Source organism: Suillus fuscotomentosus (assembly GCF_016647785.1).
Source record: "Suillus fuscotomentosus strain FC203 chromosome Unknown F5891scaffold_31, whole genome shotgun sequence".
NCBI lineage: Eukaryota > Fungi > Basidiomycota > Agaricomycetes > Boletales > Suillaceae > Suillus > Suillus fuscotomentosus.
This window is the reverse complement of record NW_024539543.1, coordinates 138,231-160,698: the sequence shown is the minus strand read 5'-3', so window position 1 is coordinate 160,698 and position 22,468 is coordinate 138,231. Positions and strand designations below refer to the sequence as shown.

Here is a 22,468-nt window from a genome sequence, read left to right as displayed (position 1 = left end):
GGGGCTCCGCTTGTCTTATCACCGTGAGATTTTGGCGTGAAATTGATTCATCCGTCGTTATAGCTGTAGTTTAGTTACCGTGTTCCCGGATCTGATTATATTCCAGCGTCAGTCAGAAGGCACAGGATAATGAAACAGATTCCAACTACATAGCGCATCGTCATGAATGAATTGATTATTGATCTGGGTTCCACAGCCTTGTTACTCATATCACCATTCACAATCACCCCTTGATTCTTAGGCTACTGATCGACATGGGCGTTGATCCGTGTTGCAATACTTGGCGTATCTTAACATGAAAGCGATGTGTAAACGTTGTAACACAGCTGTCAGTTGTGTGTGCTTAAATAGTAAACTTGGGCGTAACTTGAACGAACAGCGAGAGCGTTGATTTGCTTTCCACAAACTTGACGCATCGGATGGATCACCCTACTGCTTTGTTCGTCGACGCTGGCACACAGGCATCTAAGGTGCGCAACGAGTCAAGCTCCAAATAACTCTGATTAACCCTTACGCCCAGTACTTCAATGGTACGGATCATATCTGATGCTTGTACAGATATTGTGGCTGACTGAATACTCAGTTGGAATGTTTGCTATTTTAGTGAGCGCATTAGCTGACTTGAACTCGTGGATATGTGATGCTGATGTCCTTACTTAGATTTTTGATTATTTCATTACCCTGGAAACAGAGGTGCGTGTGGTGCACTTATTGTTGAATTATTTGATGACTGTCCCAAAGTCACAGTGGGTCTGGCACCGCAGATGGACTTTCGTGCGATTTGTATTCACTGTATCACGATACTTGCCATTTTTCGCCATTGGGATGACATTCACGGGTGAGCTACACATGTTCTAACTCGCTTTTTATGACAAGCCTCACGGTTGATGGATAGGTGCGCTTCGAACACAGTACTATCCTGGTGAAAGTGCAAGTGATTACAGCCCTTCAATACCCTAATGTTTATAACTATCCCGTAGTGTGTTAGATTTGGACAAGCGTCCAACGGTCAGCGTACACAGTCTACGGTACATTACTTTTCTCATCCAACCCTTACGCAGTGTTGCATATCATCTGCATTCTAGCCGCGGAAGGTATGTCATGTCCTAAATGAGCTCCCGATATTGACATTTCACCTCTAGGCTTGCTCATAACGAGGATTTACGCTTCCTGGAACAGTAAGCGTCTGCTGGCATTCCTTCTTGTTTTTCCCGTCGTATGTTTTTCGTCCACTTTTCACCATAAAAGGCTTGACGCTGAACCACTGCCAGGTTTGTTTCGCGGGCTCTTATATCATATCTGACACTCCCCTGATCTTCAATTCCAAAAACACGACCTCTATTAATATACGTTTGTGATGCATTCTTTGATTTTTGTGACAATCATACTCATACGAGGTGGACAGCGAATCCGGGCGACTGTCTTTTCGTGGGCGGCAGAAATAACGTTTACGAGTACGCTGCTCTGTTACTGTACGAACTGGGTCAGGCGTCTCGTCTTTCAAGAATATTCTTAGACTCATGCATAATTAGTCCTCTTTTGCTTGATGATGTACATCAGATTCAGCAAGTACGGCAATGCCGTCGGACTACTCCAAAGAACGTTCTTCAACGACTCGGCGAGATATATGATCTGCATCATGAGTAAGATTAATCTATTCGCCGAAACTGGCCCGTGTGTTGACATCCTACTATCAAGTCGTATCATCGTTTAACATAATCTTGACTATGGCTCCTCCGGTGCGTCGCAGTATACCTGGCCAGCCATCCATGTGCTTATTGTTGAATACAGGTCACATGGGTTTCCATCACAGACTCGTGAGTACATCAACTTGAACAACTGCATCACCAACTGATTGTGTATCATGTCACCAGTCCGCAGATCGTCATCCACAGTGTTCTAGCCTCTCGGATCCTTTTCAACCTACGAGCGAGTGAAGGACAATCGCATATTCATACACTGACGGATGTATCTGAGTTGCAGTTTGGAGACCAATTTTCGACGGTGATATATGGTGTTTAGTTATGTGCAGTGCAGGCCTGGTCCTACTGTGTATGTATCCCATGTCACATACATACCTACGAACTACGATGTCTGCTTACCTACTCAAGATCATTGACCATCACTAACGGCTTTTCAAAAGAGTGTCGGGAAACGTTGAGTCGCGCACCGCGGTCGCAAGTCTAGTTGCGACTGCACAAGAACTTAACGCAGATACAAGTTCGACGGGGAATATATGCACCTTCGGTTGCCGCTACTAAGTCATCAAATTCACTAGACCGACGCTGGGCAGTATCTAAGAAAGCAGGTGCATGGTGAATTTCATGTTTGCTGGCCTGGAAGCCTACAATTGGTAGTATACTCTGCTTTAAACCTCGAGAAAATCCGCGAGGTTTTCAATGAGTGCGGTCAGTCGAGCAGCCTCATGCTCGGCAAGTTCGCGATCCTCGTCATAAACAATAGCTTCTGTCAGGCCTGGCAGTGTAGTTGGCGCATACCCTGTTTGAAATCATTAGCCAGACTGCACAGCAGTACCACAGAGGCTTACCAAGGTGTTTCCCGGGAGCAACGCCCAGATGTCTGTACCATTCCCTATCCTTAATGCCATCCTCAGAGATAAATCCACGCTCAAACGCCATGAGTTTCTGATTGGCGGTTCTGACTCTCTTAGCTGCCCGTATGAAATCAGATAACGGGCCTTTGCCACGCGACTCGCAGATATGCGCTTCCGAGAAACTCGACTCTGTCATAGACGACATCCATTTGAATGCGCCAAACCTCAAGTCCTGGACTTCCGGTGCACTAATACCGAGATGCTCCTTGATCCATTGAATGATCCGCCGAATAGCACGGGGATTGCGAGCACGACTGATTTTCTTCAAAGCCTTATGGAAAGCCTTCTCGGCAGCAGCTTTCTCCTCATCAAGCTTAAAGCTTGCGTCCTGCAGCTTTGCAATGGCCCTTCTAAGAGGGAAAAGGTCTGGCAGAATCTCTTCACGGTAAGTAGACTTGATGACACTGGAAAGGATTAGCAAGATATATAATGTGACTTCATTTGCTAACACTCACGTGTCGACGTAGGAGTCAAGCTCAAGTGCATACTGAGTGGTGTTTAAAGGGAGGATTAAGGAATCCGTAAGACGCAATGTCAACAGACCCAGATTCTGCGCGACAGCAACCTAGTCACAGGTAAGATCGGGGAGTACGAGGATAAATGTATAACAAACATGCTTGTAGAAACCAGGATCTGCGTACACCTCTTGCCACATCTGCGAGTCATAGATAGAGTGGTAGTGGTAAGGCGCGTCTGTCGGAGTATTACCGAAGCCCTGGTCGGAGCTGGCAACCTGCAATGGCACAATGAGTGGAGTTCCCGGAAGGGGTATTAGATAAGAGACGAACGCCGAGTCTCTGCAGGAAGACTGTGTAATCACTTCCTGATCCCAGTGGGCCAATTCGTGGTTCATCGGAGGTCATTTTGTCCCACATACGAGCAAACTCGGCATCTACAGGGCCTTCGTAAGGACCAATATCAAAATGAGCATCCCATAGGGTCTTTTGGGCATCAGTAGGGTGAGGGACGTCTCGGGCGGAACGCTGGATAAGGTGGGCGAGAGAAGGGGAAGCAGATGTAGACCAGCGAGAACCAGAAACCGATACGTCTATCGTCAACTTTAAGCAGAGAGCACATACACAAAACGGACGAAGAACATACCGACATTGACGTAGGAGACTACATGCTCTTGGATCCAGTCGGCAAAATCCTCGCCCCACTCAGTACTTCCAACGAGACCGTACTGTGACATCTATGGATAAGGAGAGCTGCTGATGATAACTGATCACACTGACCTCCTCAGCATCCCAGCTGGCAATGACAATGGTACGCAGTGGTTTCCATCCACGTTTGTAAAGAGCCCCAAGTCCGCGAACAACTTCGTGAAGAGAGACAGTGCCAGATGTGGGATCCGCAGCGCCCATAACCCAAGCTACGTTGAAGTATGAGGTGCGTACTACACAGGCAGATTGCACAACTGACCGTCACGGTGGCACCCAAGGAGGACGACTTCATCTTTAATGTGACCAGGAATTGCAACCATGGTATTCCAGATAGGCGTGACCTTGGCATCCACTGCACGACTATGCTTAGTGACAATCCGACTGGTAATCGCAATCGCATACCATCGTTGACCATCCTGACTTTTCTGCTTCCAACTCTCCCGTTCAGCTTGGTACCCTCAGGGACACCGCCGAGTTCCTCTTCAAAAAGAAGTTTGGCGTTGGCCCAGGAAAGTGGCAAACTTGGAATATTCGGAATGTTAGTTGGCTCAACACGAGTTGCATTCTCATATGCAGGGTAGCCTGGCGTAGTGGGATCGCCAGCGTAGATAGAGAGGTACATAACTGAGCCACGTTGAATTGATGTGGGATTTCTAGCAGGACCAGCGGGATATGGCTCATATCCGTTCTCAAAGGTGACACTCCCATCGTCTCGAGGGTCAGAGTAAATCAGGACACCGACTGCGCCATGCTCTGCCGCGCCTTGTACCTTGTCGTCTGAGATTAGCAATCTGTTGTGTCATTATTATATGCCACACGGCTCACCTTAAGACCACGGAAATTAGCACCGTAGCGAGCTAGGATGATCTTCCCTTTGAGGTCCACTCCAGCACCAATGAGCTTGTTATAGTCGTCATGGGTACCATAGTTCGCATACACCAGTTGGCCGATAGCCTCTCCAGCAGCGCTGAAACCGTGGAAGGGTGGAACGGAATGCTTGTACTTGGCAGCAGTCTCGTCACGAGGGTCACCATCCTCAACCAGGTCGGCTTTCCATATGGGCTGGTCACTCTCACTGAGCAGTTCCACAACCATGCCATCCGCGTTCCCTGTGTTCATGACTGGGTAATAGATATCGACCCATGCGGCCGGTTTGCTAAGCTTAGAGGTTGTGCTAAGAGTTGCCTCGCGGGACTCAGGGGAGCCTGCTGGGTATATGGGCTCGGTAGTAGGCGTAGAGATACCAAACTCGGACTGGAAGAGCGCAAGAATGTCCTTTGCGTCCTGGAAGTCTTCCACCGCGCCAGCTAAATGTGGGTGTGTGGCGTAGTCACGCGAGGCCGCAAGCGCAGACTCCGCAGATGGAACGGCACTACAGACCACAATAAATTAAGACCCGGATGGCAGCATGAAGTTCGTACTCACAGATAGCCCTCCTCGATCCGCTTTATGTAACTGTCATACGATTCAGAGTACTTCTTGTCTTTCTTCAAACCAAGGAAGGAGATAGAGTGAGTATTGTAGAGTAGGAAAAAAACAAGGGAAAAGCTTCCAAGAACCAGGAACTTGCGGAAGATGGGCCCCGTTGAATACCTCCGGGCTTGGACTAGACCTGGAGGGTGCGGAAGCAGCTCCTTACTAGTAGAAGGTTGATAAAAACCTCCCTTCTCACTCTTCTCTGTGTTCATCCTGGAGATGGATGAAAGGACGTGAGACTCGAACTCAGAATCTGAGATTTTATGTTAATATATATATGCGGGCTACGCCGATTCGCATACTAGCGTTTGATCATGAGGCCTTCGAGTTGAGCTAAGGCCTCCGAGCCTGACTAATACCTATTAGGCAAGGTTCTTTGTGCAGCTTATGTAATTAATACATCTCCATGCAGCACGATGATCATCGTCCACAAGTTTGATGCGCTTGTCAAGATTCCGCAGTGGCGCTGTTCCACCATCCGATGCGCTCGGATTCCGGAAGGAGGCTTGTGACCCTCATCTACTGGTACCAAGTACTAGCGGTGTCGAATATCTAAGCCATGCGACGTGGAGGCATTTGATTTTTTACCGTGTTTGACTCTGAAGAGCAGTTTTTACCTGTCTTTGCATCCCAGATCTCGCTGTGTTCTCCTTGTATTCGTCTGTCACAAACTCTTTTTTGAGCCGGGCGAGTACATCGCTGCGAACACAGACGTGTTCTTTGCTAGTCTTGATTGGAGCAAGGACGCATTCACCGACCTGGACATCCGCATTTTTGCTGCTTGGTTCAAGGAATCAGGATACACTCAACACTCGCTCATGAGTCATCATCAGCATTCCAGCACAGTGACTCCCCATACCGAGCGTGTTCTATCTAATTCATGATGACCTTCCCCGTCTCACGGCCCACAGCCTACTGTCCTATCATCACTTCCGCTCGCAAAGTGAATGGTTGCCCAATATCATGGTCATCACTGGGCAGTCTTGTCCCTCTCCTTCATCCAGTCGTCGCCTATCTGTGCGTTGCTCCCAAAGTCCCATACTTGTAGTGAGCTGCCCCAAGAACATGAAATGGTGCGCCATCCAACAAGCAGGTGTACTTACATCACATCGTACCCGGTCAGTATGGCCATACATCGTCTGGTACTAGTAGAGCGTCACCGTTGTCTGTTGCATAGTCGGGATCCAAACTCAGGAAGATGGTGGACCGTGTATGATTTCCGGACCACTCAAACAGGTTAATCCACGTGAGCCGACGTGCTTATCTTCTTTCACTTTAGAGATCGTGACTCACAGGATGTTGTCACTCACGATTAGCGTTGTTCAGACGAACTCAGCACTCTAATCACCAGTGAAAGGCACCGACCATAAGTCATGCCAATGGATACTTGATTTTGAGAGTCGAGGAAGGCATAGTATGCGTCTATTTCAATACAAGTTGTCGACTAAGGTGCGTCCCATACATTGTACAACACCTTGTGTTCCTTTCAGCAGACAACTTTTTGACACAAACAGCAACAAGTACATTGTTTCTGTCACTCTCTTCCTTTGATGTTCTAAATGCTTGCCACTCGCTTAACACTCCACGCCGTACCCTTTGACCGTAGTTCGACGTATATAAATCCATCTCTGGTCGATGCAGTCCAGTCATTCCCAAGCATTCTGTCGCTTACACCGAGTTGAAAAGTTTAACCGTGCAGTCCAGTCGATCTCATTCCATTCATAGAGGAACAATCCAACCTTATTATTTGACCACTAACGATCTGCCGTCGGCCAAACTTATTGCCTAGGTACGAACTCACTACCATTATCGCTGTGCACTCTGTAGTTAACTTGTTACACAGCCATAATTACTCACTCCAACTCGACCTCAACTAAAGATGACCCTAACTCCACAACCACAGCACTCGATGGGCAGTGAATCCTCCCGCACGGTTCAACCCTGCTCGTACTCCACCTTCGATGAGTTCTTGGAGGATGTGCAGACCGTGCCATCTACGAGCGTTCCACGAGAGCACGTAGAATTGGCAACAGATCGTACTGCAGATCCAGGCCCTGCGATTCCAGAAACACAGAGCGTTGCTACACCTGACAGTTCTGAGGAGGACCATGACATTGACGGGGGCAAAAAGTCACCCCCACAATATCTGGAGACCATCTTGAGCACAAGGTACGGCATAAAGCCTTGTCCACAGTGGATTTTGGAGCTTCTCCCGAGCTATGAGGATATGCATGATGAAACAACACCCGCCATCTCTGAGGTGCGCAGGTATATGGCAGAGAAAGATGCCCAATTACAAGATGAAGACAATGTTGCATCCATTCGGCATATCTTCTTGCATGTGAAAGAGGGCACCCCTATACCCCCTGCACTATGGGACCTGCATGACTCCAATTATTCTTTGAAGAAAGTCTTATATACTACCTTCAGATTTGTCTATGAAGCCAAATTCACTCCGCCTGTCTACTCCATCATCCCTTCAGACAAACGTTACATCCGGTCATGGACTCTCGTCGTCCCGCACGCTACGACAGTCGTTCAAGTTGTTAGGAACAATTGGGGACCTTCGTTGGAAGACCTCATCGGAGAATTCGTCGATTTGGGGATCCCATTCTTCACGCTAGCGCTATCCCCTAATCCTCCTCATGAACTGCCCCGTCCTGAGACTGTATTCGAAGATTTCAGTCGACCATCCTCATTTCAGCCCAACGCATACACCTACAAAACCTACGAACTACAACGTGATGATTTTTTGAAGCACCCCCACGCACGTGCTGCACTTCTCAGAGGAGGCATCCTGTGGCGGTTATGCAAAGCGTCTTTTGAGGAACGTCTAGGCCTCGTCAATGGGCCATCCTCAGATGTAAGGCTTTTCGGAGAAGCTAAACGATTTCCCTCGTCCACCAGCGATGGAGTAACCTGGACAGCATGGGATGATATCCTTACCGATGATGAAGTGGACCTGATCTGTGGTGTATATTACGTTGCAGGTAAACCTCAAAATTTCATGTGAGAACTCGAAACTTATTCTGACCTCTCGACGACCTTTTAGTGGAAGACGGTAGACGAAAGCAGTGGACGACGATGTCCTGGTGGCCACGGCCCAATGTATTCGATAAATGCGGCCCGTGGACGGGCTACTGGAATACTTCGTGCGAGCTCTGGTTTCAGCGACGTCTCGATTCAATTCGCTGTGGGAAAGCCAGACCTTTTAAACCGGCAGAGTGGAAGCGCGTTTTCAAGAGGTGCTCTCAAGACAAAACGAGACTTCTCTGTAACCTCACGGAAGAGGCAAGTGCTCTATTCATTGGCAAGGTGCTTGGTTAAGCCCACTCGGTGATCATTGTACGCGCTTCCAAATTGTGTCTGCAGTCGCTACTCGCAATGTACATTCGGTGACATAAATCAAAGGGGGTGAATTAAGGAATGAAAGTACCTTGCTGCCTACGATGACTGTCTGGTTGATAATATATAACTATGCCTGCCGTTATTGCCGCTTGATTCTCTGTACCCGGCGTGAATTTCGAAAAATTCGTAGTGGTTGATTGATGTCTTGAGGTGGGACTAATATCAAGCACGCACACACGGTTAAATACTCCCTTTGAATGAACGCAGGGTAAGGAAGTCATCCAAATACAAGAATAGAAAGTGAGGATGGGTATTGACATGCCAGCGATAAAAATTACAACATAGCAGTAGAAAGAACGAGGTATGAACATAAACTACTCGTCCATGTACTGTCTTCATTGATGACCATCAATGAGTTCAGCAGATACACAGCAGACAGAGAACAAGAAACGAGTCCACCATGTGGGCTTTCTGATGATAAGAGCGGTTTCTGAACGTGCACCTGTTGCACCTAACGTAAAAGTACTAGTAGCAGACGGAGGACGTATGGAGGTGGCGGCAGGCTGAGAGCGTGATGGTAACGCCGGGGGTTGATTTTGAGATGAGCCTGGCTGCTGTGCTTGTTTCGTATTGTCCCAATGTAGCTTCGGCTGTGGGGCAACAAAAAATGCCTTCAGAGATGATTCGACTTCGGCGTTGGGAAACACAACTTAAGAAGTACACATACCTGTTTGGCTGTGACTACAGCAACCTCATTGACACTAGGATCATAGCGAGGGGTAGTAGATGGCTTTTGGTGGTGCTGGATTTCGATTTTGTTTGGCTGAGAGCGATTGAATGGCAACGAAATGCCATCAAGGAGTGCATGTGGACTCTCCGAAGGTGTGAGAGTGCGGTGACCAGGGAAACGAACATAGGTGTCACGTATCGCAGGCGACTGAGAAAACGGAGGTGAGAATAAGAACCAAACGATTGAAATGCTGATAGGCGCACATGAACATCGTCTTGAACGTCATCAAAACAATCTCGTGGTATTTGAAGAGTATTTTTGAGCTGGTCTGGACGCCGCCGAGCATCGGACTAGATTGTGGACTTGCATTAATATCTACCAGGAAAGTTGAAAACGTGTCACATACATCTATCAACGACTTCCCAACTGCGACCTGCGAGCAGGGTATTAGCGCGGTCTTTACCAAAGAATGATGGGACGCTATGAACCTTTTTTTCGTGTCCACCCTGCAATTCCTAAGAGCAGATATCAACAGGAATCTAAGGTGGATAACTGTTTTCACTCACATCGAAATGAGACAAAAGGTCTTGAAGGCCCGCTTCTTCGAGAATTGCGTAGGTGTCCCATACATACGCACTTTGGTCCCAGCAACCAGTGACTAGCAGCTTTCCATTAGCAGAAAAGGCCGCACATTCTACACGATTATTGTGTGGGAGGGGTTGATCAACTGGTAAGTTGGTGTCGAGATTCCACAGACGCGCCGTTTCATCACATGATACACTCGCAAGTAGGCAATTGTTCTGAGACACGGACATGGCGTAGACAACGCTGTTGTGCCCTTGGAGAATTGCCATTTGCTGCCATGTGGCGGTTTCGAAGACCCTAATTGAACCATCGAATGACCCGGAGATAAGTTTCTTTTCATCTGATGTCCAGGCAAAGCTGTGGACTGCCAATGGGTCGTGATCGAGTATGGCGAGCAGCTCGCCTGTCTTGGCCTCCCAGATTTTGATTGTACTTTCGTTGAATCCGCCTGTCGACGTCGCAATTTTGGTTGAGTCCGGTGAGTACATTATAGCCCACACCCACTGATGTCCAGTCTTGATTGGGCCAAGGATAGTTTCTGAGTCGCCGGTCTCAAGGGCCCACATCCTTGCCGTCCCATCATGATATCCACTCGCCACTCGCGTACCATCTGGACTCCAGCACACTGCCAGCACGAATCGAGTATGTCCTGTCCACTTAGCAGTGACCTTCCCCGTTTCGACATCCCATAATCTCACTTTCCCATCAAGGTATCCGCTCCCAACAGTATCACCATTCGGAGACAATGCTATGGCAGTCACTCCGATCTCATCGTCCTCATCCTCACCATCTCGCCAATCATGACCTATCTGTGTGCCACTCTGCAGGTCCCATAGTCGGAGTGAGCCATCACCAGAACATGTGATGATCCGTTGCCCACAACGCAGATACGCGACACCTCGTACGCCGTGGGTATGGCCTCGCATCTTATGGCGGGGAGCGACGGCCGGCGTCTGTTGCTTCTTACTGATTGCTGAGGTCATTTTCAGCGTCCGGCGCCTCCACTACAAACAGATCGTGGACAATGTATGTGAGAGCGCCTGCCGTGATTTTGGATTAGAACGGGCGATCTTGCACTGAAGGAAAAGCTTGCTGGCTCAGGGGAGGCCTGTCCTCGACTCTCTTCGATACAGGACAGCTAAGTATGCGGAAGGTGGCGTCTTTCAAAGTTTTCTGATGATCTTTGCGATGAAGTGAGTGGCCAAACTTTACCTAACAGAAGAGCACTCACGAATTGAAACCAACTTACACGGAATGCATACTCCAAGCACCAATGTGAGTGGTTGACGCTGAGACGGTGGGGGCTGCTAAGACTCGGAAGTGTCAAATCAAATCAAAATTTGATTTGAGGGTGTACTTAACGTGTATGCAAGGTTATCCTCGTGTTTGATGCACAGACCAAGTGCTGTGACACAATGATGCGCTCGGCTAAGACCTATTTGCCAACTTACGAGATCCTCGCTTCCACATTTTCTTCATTCGAACCCGAGGTATTCAACCCTTCAATATGTCTACGTTGCAACTTGAGCTCGAAGCTGAAGCTCCTTGCATGTACTCGACCGGTAGGCTCATCTTTTTCCCAATTTCAATGCTGTATTTTGAATCCTCACTAGTCCCTAGTCCCTTGAGTCTTAACTTCCACATATCGAAGTGGTACGAACTTGAAGTTTCACGAGCGACAACTGGCCCTGCGACTTTTCACCCTGGTGGTACCGGTGACTGGAAATTGGTTGGCGAGAGCAATCCTCGGTCGCCGTTTATCAAAACGATACCGTTCGGGATAAGCACGGTGAGTGTTGCAACTTGCATAATCGGTTCAACTTCCTGTGTCTATTACATCAGTATACTGGCGCACCGACACAAATAATCATGCTGCCGCATGGTGGACTTTGTCCCTCCACGCAGCAAGCATATAGCAAAATTCTCTTGTGCAGGACAGCATGAAAGACTCAGGTGTCTTGAATAGCTTCGACCCCATATACATCATGCAAGTCGCCAGGAGAAATGTACAACCTGCACCTTGATGATGGTACCAGTCACACAGGACTACTTACACATATGACACAAGCGCTGGTTAGTCTGTACACGTGAGTAAAAGCAAAACACTGTCAAGCATACGAGTACTACAGAGGGTAAGTCAGAGTAAAATTTATCAAGTACTCCATCGACTCCTTTCTGTACGTGTCCTGAATAATAGTGGGTGCAGACCAGGGCCACTCACCCAACATCAGCATATCCTTCGATTCAACAGTGTATTCTGGCCAGAAAACACTATTAGGAATCCAATTAGGATCGAGGTGTGCTGCAAAATGGATCAAGAGATGCAACAAGCTCCCTTGCATACCCCACTTCTCGTAAATGAAGTCGGAGCTGTGATACTACGACGAATTGAGTAACACCTCCATTACGTCTTGACTGAATGTCCACGTACCGCACCTAGAAACGGAACTACCTTGAGACCCTTGCTGACTGAAAGGGGTGGTTATGTTTGTTTGAATGGTAAAGAACTTCCACGCACGATAGGTCCATATCTTTTGTTTCCCCGACCGCTCATATATAAGGAACCGCCTCGGAGCTTGGAAGACAGCATCTCCTTGAAAAGCAGCTATGCGCTTGAACTGCGGGGTCAGCTGGTCATGAGTCCCGGTTCCAAATGGAGATCCTGCTGTTGGATCTTGAGGATACATGAGCAGGATTTTGTCGATCTCCTCGTCTGTTGCATTGCGTGCCCAATACGCTTTCAAATATTCATGAAATTCCTCACTTGTCCTAAAATAAGTGAGGTGAATTAGGGCCCTCGACCAAGAAAAAGTAGGTTTCAGTACGTGATGTTAGTGGTACTGAATGCGAAAGCTGTCCCCTCGTCATCGCAGTCACCTATACCCCAAGTTAGCCACATGTGACTCAAAGCGACAAAACACCCATACCTGTGATAAAAGGTACATTTGCAATTTTCCCCTGTTGGACGAGGCGCTGGAAGTTGCCCGTCAAAAATATTCCATCTGCCCTTGGCATCCAAACCAAATCAAGTGACTGCCATAATGATGTTTGTCAATGTCAAAATATTGATGCTGAAACCTAGTTAAGAACCTGGTAAGAAAACATAGACGGTGTTTTATCCACAGCGGCTTGCAGAATTTCCTGAGGTACTGCTCGCAAGCATTCCATTGTATCGATTGCCTCCTTGCAACCTGTTACATCAACAAGAAAGTCATAATATCGTTGACCATTGGTGATGTCACCCATAGGTGTCGGGGACCCTGACTGCATAAATGCCGCGCGAAAGAGACCGTCATTGTGACCATCATAAGCGAGCATCTGGAGAGCAACAGATATCGCTCCGGCACTTTCGCCCCATCTTTGTGGTGTCGAGGTTCATCAAAGTCATACATACACCATTCAAGGACGCTCACATAGTCACCTTTGCTGGATCTCCACCAAAGGAGCTAATGTATTTTTGGACCCAGTGAAGTGCAAGTCGCTCTGGTTGAATTATTAGTTCAAAGAAAGTCAAAGGAAATAGGACCCACGATCTCGGAGGCCTAAGTTTCCGGTCCCAGCCTGCTTAACTTCTTTGCTCGCTAGGAATCCCCAAGCTATGCTGATGTGAGAGTAGTTCAATATCTATGAGGTAACCTACCGCTCAACCTGCGACACGTCGCTGTCAGAACAAGTATGTGAGATAACAGAACAACCATCACGGATAGTTCATGCTAACGTAGATAACTGGTTCGTGCATTTTCAATGACTTGTGGACTGTGATATTACCGAACTCTCTGTATGCATGGATTGTAACTCATCATCTCGATGCACAGATATGTTTGATAACTCACGATTGACTACTCCCGGTTTCAAAACCACCACCGAATATATACTGCAGTTGGGTCTCAGCCACATTGAAACAAGATGCTACTAAGACTGACCACGACTACCGGCAGTTTTGATCCAGGGAGTATGACGGCAGGCGTGAATACATTGAGCGTAAGACCTGAGAGTAAATAGTCCACATAAATGGCATCAAGCTGGACTTTAAACACTCACAATCTTCGCTCGATTCAGTGATGACTTGGCCTATCCCTCTTCGTATTGGTAACTTCTGTTGGGGGCAGACGGGACCATAGGCTACTGCAGTGTGTAAACCCTCATAAGAAGGCACCGGTTGAGGTACCTGGAAGCGAAGGCTCCCGATACTGCCACAGACATTGAGTTAATAAATATCTGATCGTGATGGTCATACTGACGGGGGTTTAGCGAAGGGAATGCCTAAGAATTGCGCTGCATCGCCAATGAACGTGCCGGTGAATAACGGATCATCTAACTTCACGATTGGCACAGATGGAAGATGTTGAAAGGCCTGCTGTGTCATGCAACGAACTAAACTGGGCAGCACGAGAACGGCCAAAAACGTAGCCAACAAGAGACCCATGATGTGCAGAAGAAACGACCAAGAAAGAATGGAATAGATGAGTATTTATCTCATCACGGGTACATACCAAGCGCTCGTGGAGTCGGGCTGGAAGTAACTCGTTCCCGACAAAGTCTGAAAGATTTTAACACGCGGATAAAAAGGTTCTACGTACAATGACACCAGCGCCCATGGCTAGGTTAGGGCTAAACGTGCGATGTCCTGCATCGATATGACGAAAGCTAGGAGGGAGACTGAGAGTCAAACTTGTACTTACATAACTGGGTTGACTGAGGAATTAACAGGATTGGGCAAGACTCGGCGATGTTGTGATCCCGTATGCAAATGTCCCATATATTCAAGCATTGGCATCACGCTAGCCCCGTTCCTATTCTGCCGAAAAACTAGCTGTACCAGCAACGTTGGCAATTTGGCATCTTCGTGCTGGAAGGATTATCCAAACGAAAGATTTGCGCCAAGATTCCGTGGTAACGATCAGCGCGGCTCAAACACGACACCGCCACACCACCTGCTTGCAAACCTTGAGTTTTCCTCAAAAAGCAAGTGAAAACAACTTGCGATAAAAAAAAATACACGTGTTCTGGAACTTCTGGAGCTATCATTAGACCAATAAAACTCGCACCACACAGTATTACAGTGCTGCTCACCGCATTCTGAACTTCACACCGCGGCACCAGGGACTCAAAAGGATTTCGTCACGTTGGAATATATGACCAGCGCACGAAGACGCCATATTCCCTTTCGGTTCGGAAAAAAAGGGTCCCGGTGAGGTTTTAGAGTCTTGATGTGCTAAAGTCATTTTCATTACATAACATTGCCATCATGCCGTGCTTCTGGCGAGTCCAGCACGTTTGAATCCTAAATTCTGATTGTTATCTGCTCGCAGTACCCATGGATGATAAATAGACAAGTCCATCCAAATGTACCTCCCGCCTGTGTACGACAAAAAAATGCAGTCCTATAACTTAAGCGCATCTCGACCCAACCCAACCCACCCCACGATCATCTCGTTCTCGTTCAGTTCAAGCCTCACTCCACGAACGACGCCGAATAAACCGTGCGATGAGACATCACACTGTAGTAACCGTAGAGTCTGCAGGTAACACGTCGGACATGGGAATATGTACGAGGGTGTCAGAGCCGCGCGTCTGCCGGTCGGTCTGCCAGAGAAAGAGGTGCATGCGCGTGGCCAAGATCGCGAGGAAATAGAATTCGAAACTGTAGGCGTGATTGGTGTTGTGATAGGAATTCGCAAGCAGGTACATACACTTTGCAGACAATGGGGTATGCAGTCTGGGTGTGCAGAAAATCATTCACTCGATCATATTGAAGGGTAATTGGGTTTCACGCACTTTCGGCAACAACATCTGCGTTAGGATGCTGATGGCTGAGAGGACTATCGGAAAAAGAACCATCATTCGGTGAGCATGGAAACATGCGTCCTAACTTACGCAGACCGCATGTATAGTAAAATATGTTATGCTTCACTAGGACATCGTACAGAGGGCAATTGACCGCCCGCCACCTCTGTACGGCACGTATGATTGTGAGGAAGGCGATTCCTGAGGAGAACATCAATCAGCGCGCATGCTTCCGGTTTCCGGTGACAAACCTAGTTGAAACCCAAACAAGAGAACAAATATTGTGCCAGCCTGAACACTGGATGGGGTCTGGTAGCAGCCTCGGATGCCTTGCATCGTGTTGATCGCAACTGCGAAAGTGCAGTGAATATGCACAAATAGTGGTAAGAGGTAGGCGCAAACCATGTGAGACCTCGACAGTGACAACATCAACGATGATGAACGCAACTGCCACAACCTGTACTGCATCTAAAACGAGCCTGAAGTGATGTGATACTGAAGGGACTCACAAACAAGGCGGACAACATGGCTGCGAGTACAATTCCATTATTGTTCCAGAGCGCATATGTTCTGAGCAAAAACAAGACTGGATGAATCGGATAAGGAGCACGTGTATATGTCAGGGAAAGGAGACATACATCCGGAACAAGCGAGCGATATGACGCATAAACCTGTGAGAGGACAGAGAAGCGTTCGGTAAGAATGTGCATGCAGCGTGTACCGTGCACGTACAGGATTTGACGCTCACCATCATCCGGCATGTCTGTAAGAGACGATGAGCAATCATCGCTGGGGCAAGTTCACTGCACGTTCACATACATTTAGATTTTCATTCGGTGCGAGGTACGCTGAAGCGCAGTAGGTCAACTCATAATCAGTGAGATGTGTACTAGAGTTGAACGTACAATACTGGTACACGATGAGGAAGAGAAAGGGGAGATATCGTGCAATAACATAGAGGCCTTTGACCTTGGTCCAGCGCGATTGAAGCAGGAACGTCAACTTTGAATTCAAGCATAGTATGATCAGTATATAATAATTCGAAACATGTACGAACTAGTGCATCACCTCTTCGTGAAATGAACAAGCATAATCATAGATCTGGATAAGGAAGTCTAGCAGCGGATGGGAATAGTTTGGGAAACCCTACCCAGAATGTAGCCATCGACACTGAGCTGTCAAGTTAGAACAGCAAACCAAGAAGAGTTCAGACGGTAGCACGCACCGGATGTGTACTGGTAGCATATCGTGATAGAATCTGTTGTTGTATTACCCTTCTCACATCAGCAAGAAAGTGACGCACTGCTAAGAATTGCAGTTCCTTCGCCGTTGCAACATCATCAGCTGAATAGTAAGAGTCCATCTGCATTCGTTCGAGAGGGAAACTGGGCTTTCGTGCACACCTCAGACTCATGAACTTTCTCATCTCTTATGAGCATGAACGGCGAACCCATCAAGATGGGGCTATAGAGAGTCCCTTCGAATTGCGCGCATCTTACTCATTGACGTTGATGTTGACGTTGAATAACGATGATCAGATCCTCTGGTCAACCTGATCTCGGCTTATCCCGGTTACCAAAAATAGATTGCTTTATGTCTCAGGATCTACGACGATTTTCATAAGGACTTCGCTTGGTACTTGAGCTAAGCCTACCAAGGACTCAGTACTAGTACACTACATCTTATATAAATCTATGATCATCATATGCTTATAACTAGTATAATCAATCAAACTAAGCCCCCTGCGCACACGACTTGGAGATGGCCCGTTCAATCTGTAATGGACACTGCACAACCTAGTTGGAATCTGTTTCATTATCCTGTGCCTTCTGACTGACGCTGGAATATAATCAGATCCAGGAACACGGTAACTAAACTAGAGCTATAACGATTGATTACGCCAAGATCTCACGGTGATAGTAAGGCAAGCGGAGCCCTTCAGTTTGCTCAGGGGCGTGTTATTGCGTATCAAGAGACAGCAGTACATGACATGCATGACACGGCAGCCCAGCGTCGCGAATCGATCTAACTTGCAATGGTTAAACAGGTTTAACCGAGAGTAAGCCCCTCACGAATGAGACCATGTCCAACGTAGGGCCTTCAACCCTAAAGGACAATGAACTCAATTAAGAAGAAGAAAAACTCAGCTATTACGAATCACGCCGACCGTCTTCAGCTTGAGATGCGGGCTAGCCTACCCGCGATATCATACGCCGTCTGGATGTGCAGTGTCTCCGAAGTACTTGTGCATGGTTAGACATCACATGAAGCCGTCACATGCACAGCCCGCTGCACAGCATGCTCACCTCGGCATTCGGAAAAGTCATCATTTGACATTACATCTTTGAATTTGGAAGTTCGAAGGGGTGGGCTCAGTGCGGTAGTGCTCATCATGATCATCAAGGAGCGAGTGTTACACCTTGTGTTGTTCTCGTGCGTTGACCTCGAAATCTCACGACGAACATTCTTCCCAAGCAATGATTCCGATTCATTTTATCACCATCGTCTACATCAGGAATCCCCAAAGGTGGTATGCAATACATCTTGCTGTGTGATAAATATTACACGGACACCCGCATGTAATTCATATATCTCATTTGAACATTCAATATTCTATCTGATTGTTAGAATATGCAACAGCAATGTATACACGTCAAAGAACTCACACTAACCATAAAATACACCCTCAAGTCTCGCATGCAACTCGCTGCCCAACGCCTGCCGGGCAAATTCTGCTCGGTCTGCTATCCATTCCCCACTTGTTTCAAAACAAGCAGGGGGATAAACAACCGTTTCTTCACGAACCTGTCGATATCTCAGCACCTCACGCACAACGCGTCCATCTCCTTTCTCGACCAACATCTTCAACAGCATCTTGGCCGCATCCTCTTGCTCAGCCCCAACTTCCTCGGACCGAAGATCAGGCCAGATATTGCATGCCACGTGGTGTACCGCAACAAGGCGCAGTAATCCATCCACTGATCCTTGGAGAAGCGCACCAGGCGTATTTTCCGATCATTTCGCCTTTTTCGATCGGGTACAGGAAATCTCTGAGATCCCCTGCGATGACCTGATCCACAGGGTACGTACAGTACGCAGCACATGCGCAAAGTCCTGCCCATAGTATCCGACGATAGTCGATGGGATAGGTTAGCGCGAGAGGTGGAAGGAGAAGGGATGCGAAGGTTGGGTGTGAGAAAGAGATAGCGTCGTATAGTGCCAGGAAGTCTGTGTAAAATTGGTAAAAAGGTGTGCCCGATCCGAGGAATGGCAGAGAGGCCTGCTCTAGGTCAATATCAGGCAATTTGGATGAGGGCGACGAAGCAGAAGCAGCACTGAGGGTGAACGGTGCCAGGAGGTCAGACAATAATTTCGAAACAATGAGGTCTCGGAACACTTCTTCTTCGTCTCCTGTTGCCGGTGAGGGATATTCCTGCTGTTGGCCGTGTTCGAGCATGAACACTTTCATACAAGCAAAAACCATCTCTGAACGCTTCAGGGCGAACTGGTTTAAGCTATATCGTACCACAATTTCTTGCGTGGCTTTGATAAACAGCAGCGACGCGCGAACGACGTCAACTTCGGATGCATCCCACGACGAGGGAAGTGCCTTGAAAACGGGCGAAGACCCAGACCGAAGAAGATGGTCAATTGGTGAAGTAAGCCACAAATGAGGTAACGGAAGGCCAGTTGGGCGATGCTCGTCAGGGACAGATGATAAGGAGCTGGACGATGGAAGGCGAAGAGTTGTACACCGCATGATCGACTCTGGTGTGACATCGCTGGGGGCAATGTATACTTCCCGGTTCGGGCGAATTGTGTAGTCCAGAAAAGGCTTGATGACGCTCCATCCGCCCTTCTCCCAAATGCTAGGGTGTGCCATTGCGCCGAGGAACTGTGGCGTGAGGATTCCTAAAATAGCCCCAAGGATCTGAAAAGCGTGCTCTTCTTCTCCAGGGAGCTGCCTTTCGAGAATTGCCACACCCTGCGCAACCCAGAGGTCAGGTGAGGTCCCTGGGATATGTCGAGATAACCTATGGAAATACGCCAAAAATGTTGCCAGGTGCTTGCAGGCAGCTCGCTCGACACCCGTAACAAGCGACCAAAGGGAATGCGAGACGACAGAGGCACAGAAGGACGATAGCTCGGTGAAAGGAAGGTTAAACGGCGGGGCACCAAGCGGAGAGGCAGCGTTTGCGTCGGTATTTGTGACAGGCATACATGCAAGCCAGAGGCGGACTACAGAGGAAAGCACGCGCGCATGCATACCAATGCGCTGCAAACGTTCGGTGTCGCTCTGGTAGTGGCGTGTCGTGTATCTGTGCGAGTTCAGCGCGTAAAGCCTCTAGGGAAGCTGTTACTACGCTATGTTCAACTCCTTTGCTAAAGCCGTCCTGGATTGTGTTGAGAGTCTCTGCACGTTCTCCCTCTCCTCCCCTTATGCCGTTGACCTGAGCACCCTCGAGCCATGCAGATGAAGCACTCCAGATGGCTGCCCATACTTCTCCTTCCTCTTCCGTTATTCCCTGGCGAAGCTGAAGCACCTCGGCACCCCACCCCCAGCTAGTCACCTGGCTCCACAAGATATCATGCGGTGGAGTCGTGTGATGCGGATCCGTTGCGCAGACTATCCATGCTTCCACAAGTCCTGCCCATGCCACTTTCAGCGGTTTCGACTTGGATGAGACGATATAGGTGAACAAGGAAGCAAAGTAGGAAGCGGCAGATGTCGCTATATGCGAATATAGACCGTAGGAGGCAAGAGTGGCATATAGGCGGAGGGTTTCTATGAGAAGATGTGCGGCAAGAGACTCGGGGAAGGGCGAAGTAGGAGGCAGCATGGTAATAAAACGGAGAAGGGCATCGGCTGGCTCACATAGTGCCATAGCGTTAGTCCGAGAGGATGACGCAAGGACAGTGAGGCACTGGAGAGCGACAGGGTTAGGCAGGGGTGTGTCTGATGGGGGCGGTATAGGCGTAAGAAGGAATGTCTGTACTAGGGCGGGGAGCAATCGAGGGGTCTTTAAGATTGAATCAGCAATAGTATTCGACTCCTGCGATAACCGAAAGACAATGGACAGAAGTTGAGCCAGGGATTCAGGGGGCAATGATGCTTGCGTGAAGATTTCTGTGGCTTGAGTGAGGAAGTCGGGCACTTGCAAAACGGACATGATGGCAGGAGCGAGATCTAACTCGGCATGCTCAGCGTCAAACACTGCGTCCCAGTCGACGATACACTCCCGGACAACCTCAATGGCCCGGACACCGACGCCACCCTTCTCGTTCATTGCGGAGAGGCCGGCGGCGAGAATACGTTTTCGTAGTTCCTCCTCCTTCCCCTGAAGTTCCGAAATCCTGTCTGCGTAGTTGGGGTCCCTCGCTTGCATGCCCAACCGGCGCGCAATGCCAACTAAGATATTAAGCATCATGGTGCGTTGCGCAGGGACAGTGGAGCGAGACAGCAAAAATATATCATCAAGAGTGTACCCTGCGTGATCTCCATCTGCATGGTGATGCAAGCCAAGATGAGATGGCAGAGCAGCAGAGATTTCTGCAGGTATAGGAGCACCCGTCAGATCGAAGCGAAGCAAAACCGGCTCCGAAATGAACGACGAAGGTTTCATCCAAGACATGGATGGGTTGTCTGCAGGCATATTCGGGAAATATCGTCTCCGAATATATTCTGGAGTGCCTTCCTCGGGCTCTGATCTATCATCCGTAATCTTCTGCGCAGGCCCTGTCGTCACCCTTGGGGCTTGCAGGAGAAAGTGGTCGCTTACGCGGCAAACCATTCTCTTTAAAGGTACCCAGAGAGACAATCGATGGGTCTGGAACATCTGGAGGCGGAGGGAGCGCAATGGCCTTTCGTTTGGGAGACACTGGTGCAGACTCATACACGTAGACATCACCAGGCGTCAATGCCGCAAAGCGAAGTTGACGACTAGCTTTATTGGGTGACGAAGGTCTAGTACTGCTTTTCACCAGGATTGGAGGAGCTAAGATGCAGCCTTCGTGTTAAAATACCCGTTAAACCCGGGGAGTGACATGCCTCTTTTCCCGAAATCTTCCAGACTCTTGACCCTTGAAAGGTTGCGTCCGGTGGTAAAACCAGGTAGGGAAGAAACGATCGGAATTTCGCGGGAAGCTTCGGGAGCCTGCTCATTTGGTACAAGTATACCCTCAGATATAGCGGGAGCCTTCGTTGTATTTCTTGATCTTGCAGCGCGTACACGCTCCAGAAGGTCCGCTGCACCACTTCCCAGTTGCTCTAAAACCTCGCATCTCTCTTGTTCTCGCTCCTCTTCAGTCATATTAGCCACTCGGCGCTCGTTTTCGTCACTAATCTGTTGACGCATAGCATCATCGGCTGTGTGTGAATCCACCTCAAGGTCTCGAGATCGAGGTTGTTTGGCGGGACTCGCAGGGTTTACGAGAGGTACAGTTGTGTGCCTGGCATTGCTACTGCTCTTTTCCTCTTCTTTGGCGCGAGCAAATGCGCTCTTTGACCTGTGCTGGACAGCTGGAAAACCTGAGCCAGGAGTTTTTGCGAATCTTGGAGAGGGTAGGCTCTGGGCTGTAGATGTCTTGCGTTCAAATACAGAGCCAATCAGCGAGTTTTCAGTGGAAGACATTCGCAGTTGCAAAACGCCAGGAGATCATAAGTAGAAGGCCAGTTTATCAGGCTTGGTGGGCAAAGGGACAGAAATTTCTGAAATCTGCTATTACGTAATAATAGCCGACATTACATAACAGTTGCCAACTCAA

The 22,468-nt window shown here is 48.4% G+C and overlaps 7 protein-coding genes across 7 annotated transcripts; 2 read left to right on the top strand and 5 right to left on the bottom strand.

Moving 5' to 3' along the window:
* The first annotated feature begins 366 nt into the window (after window positions 1-366).
* On the top strand, window positions 367-2,204 carry F5891DRAFT_390075 (uncharacterized protein). The gene is made up of 15 exons (XM_041371653.1): window positions 367-470; window positions 521-530; window positions 584-603; window positions 661-693; window positions 742-838; window positions 896-930; window positions 981-1,008; window positions 1,062-1,094; window positions 1,143-1,216; window positions 1,272-1,350; window positions 1,406-1,483; window positions 1,533-1,643; window positions 1,699-1,739; window positions 1,792-1,817; window positions 1,875-2,204. Exons 1-15 carry the CDS (start codon window positions 420-422, stop codon window positions 2,020-2,022), a joined length of 864 nt encoding a protein of 287 aa, XP_041225203.1. The 5' UTR covers window positions 367-419; the 3' UTR covers window positions 2,023-2,204.
* A 164-nt stretch (window positions 2,205-2,368) lies between these two features.
* Window positions 2,369-5,465, bottom strand: F5891DRAFT_1189435 (Zn-dependent exopeptidase; the record flags this gene model as incomplete). Its single annotated transcript, XM_041367164.1, has 11 exons — window positions 2,369-2,499; window positions 2,549-3,018; window positions 3,070-3,179; window positions 3,228-3,347; window positions 3,403-3,662; window positions 3,716-3,797; window positions 3,850-3,986; window positions 4,037-4,129; window positions 4,180-4,546; window positions 4,603-5,149; window positions 5,203-5,465. The coding sequence occupies 11 exons, from the start codon at window positions 5,463-5,465 to the stop codon at window positions 2,369-2,371; spliced, it is 2,580 nt and encodes an 859-aa protein (XP_041225202.1).
* A 2,060-nt stretch (window positions 5,466-7,525) lies between these two features.
* Window positions 7,526-8,580, top strand: F5891DRAFT_953452 (uncharacterized protein; the record flags this gene model as incomplete). The annotated part of the gene is made up of 2 exons (XM_041375185.1): window positions 7,526-8,243; window positions 8,312-8,580. 2 exons carry the CDS (start codon window positions 7,526-7,528, stop codon window positions 8,578-8,580), a joined length of 987 nt encoding a protein of 328 aa, XP_041225201.1.
* A 295-nt stretch (window positions 8,581-8,875) lies between these two features.
* Window positions 8,876-10,690, bottom strand: F5891DRAFT_389900 (WD40-repeat-containing domain protein). Its single transcript, XM_041371652.1, has 7 exons — window positions 10,421-10,690; window positions 9,898-10,364; window positions 9,820-9,846; window positions 9,738-9,764; window positions 9,595-9,681; window positions 9,329-9,538; window positions 8,876-9,272 (listed from the first exon to the last, which is right to left on the bottom strand). The coding sequence occupies exons 1-7, from the start codon at window positions 10,599-10,601 to the stop codon at window positions 8,997-8,999; spliced, it is 1,275 nt and encodes a 424-aa protein (XP_041225200.1). The 5' UTR covers window positions 10,602-10,690; the 3' UTR covers window positions 8,876-8,996.
* Window positions 10,691-12,039: 1,349 nt separating this feature from the next.
* On the bottom strand, window positions 12,040-14,282 carry F5891DRAFT_953381 (carotenoid ester lipase precursor; the record flags this gene model as incomplete). The annotated part of the gene is made up of 13 exons (XM_041375178.1): window positions 12,040-12,294; window positions 12,348-12,385; window positions 12,435-12,685; window positions 12,742-12,793; window positions 12,844-12,949; window positions 13,007-13,274; window positions 13,330-13,399; window positions 13,447-13,517; window positions 13,618-13,692; window positions 13,750-13,790; window positions 13,840-13,904; window positions 13,958-14,106; window positions 14,158-14,282. 13 exons carry the CDS (start codon window positions 14,280-14,282, stop codon window positions 12,040-12,042), a joined length of 1,566 nt encoding a protein of 521 aa, XP_041225199.1.
* A 1,130-nt stretch (window positions 14,283-15,412) lies between these two features.
* F5891DRAFT_1189432 (uncharacterized protein) lies at window positions 15,413-16,464 on the bottom strand (the record flags this gene model as incomplete). Its single annotated transcript, XM_041367163.1, has 9 exons — window positions 15,413-15,560; window positions 15,610-15,635; window positions 15,695-15,738; window positions 15,794-15,904; window positions 15,955-16,053; window positions 16,106-16,160; window positions 16,213-16,273; window positions 16,342-16,374; window positions 16,436-16,464. 9 exons carry the CDS (start codon window positions 16,462-16,464, stop codon window positions 15,413-15,415), a joined length of 606 nt encoding a protein of 201 aa, XP_041225198.1.
* A 1,750-nt stretch (window positions 16,465-18,214) lies between these two features.
* F5891DRAFT_1037494 (uncharacterized protein) lies at window positions 18,215-22,383 on the bottom strand. Its single transcript, XM_041361870.1, is given in 10 exon segments — window positions 18,215-18,297; window positions 18,311-18,317; window positions 18,332-18,336; window positions 18,370-18,606; window positions 18,683-18,763; window positions 18,794-19,208; window positions 19,230-20,000; window positions 20,065-21,458; window positions 21,484-21,699; window positions 21,753-22,383. The coding sequence occupies 7 exon segments, from the start codon at window positions 22,333-22,335 to the stop codon at window positions 18,371-18,373; spliced, it is 3,696 nt and encodes a 1,231-aa protein (XP_041225197.1). The 5' UTR covers window positions 22,336-22,383; the 3' UTR covers window positions 18,215-18,297; window positions 18,311-18,317; window positions 18,332-18,336; window position 18,370.
* Between the last annotated feature and the right edge of the window lie 85 nt (window positions 22,384-22,468).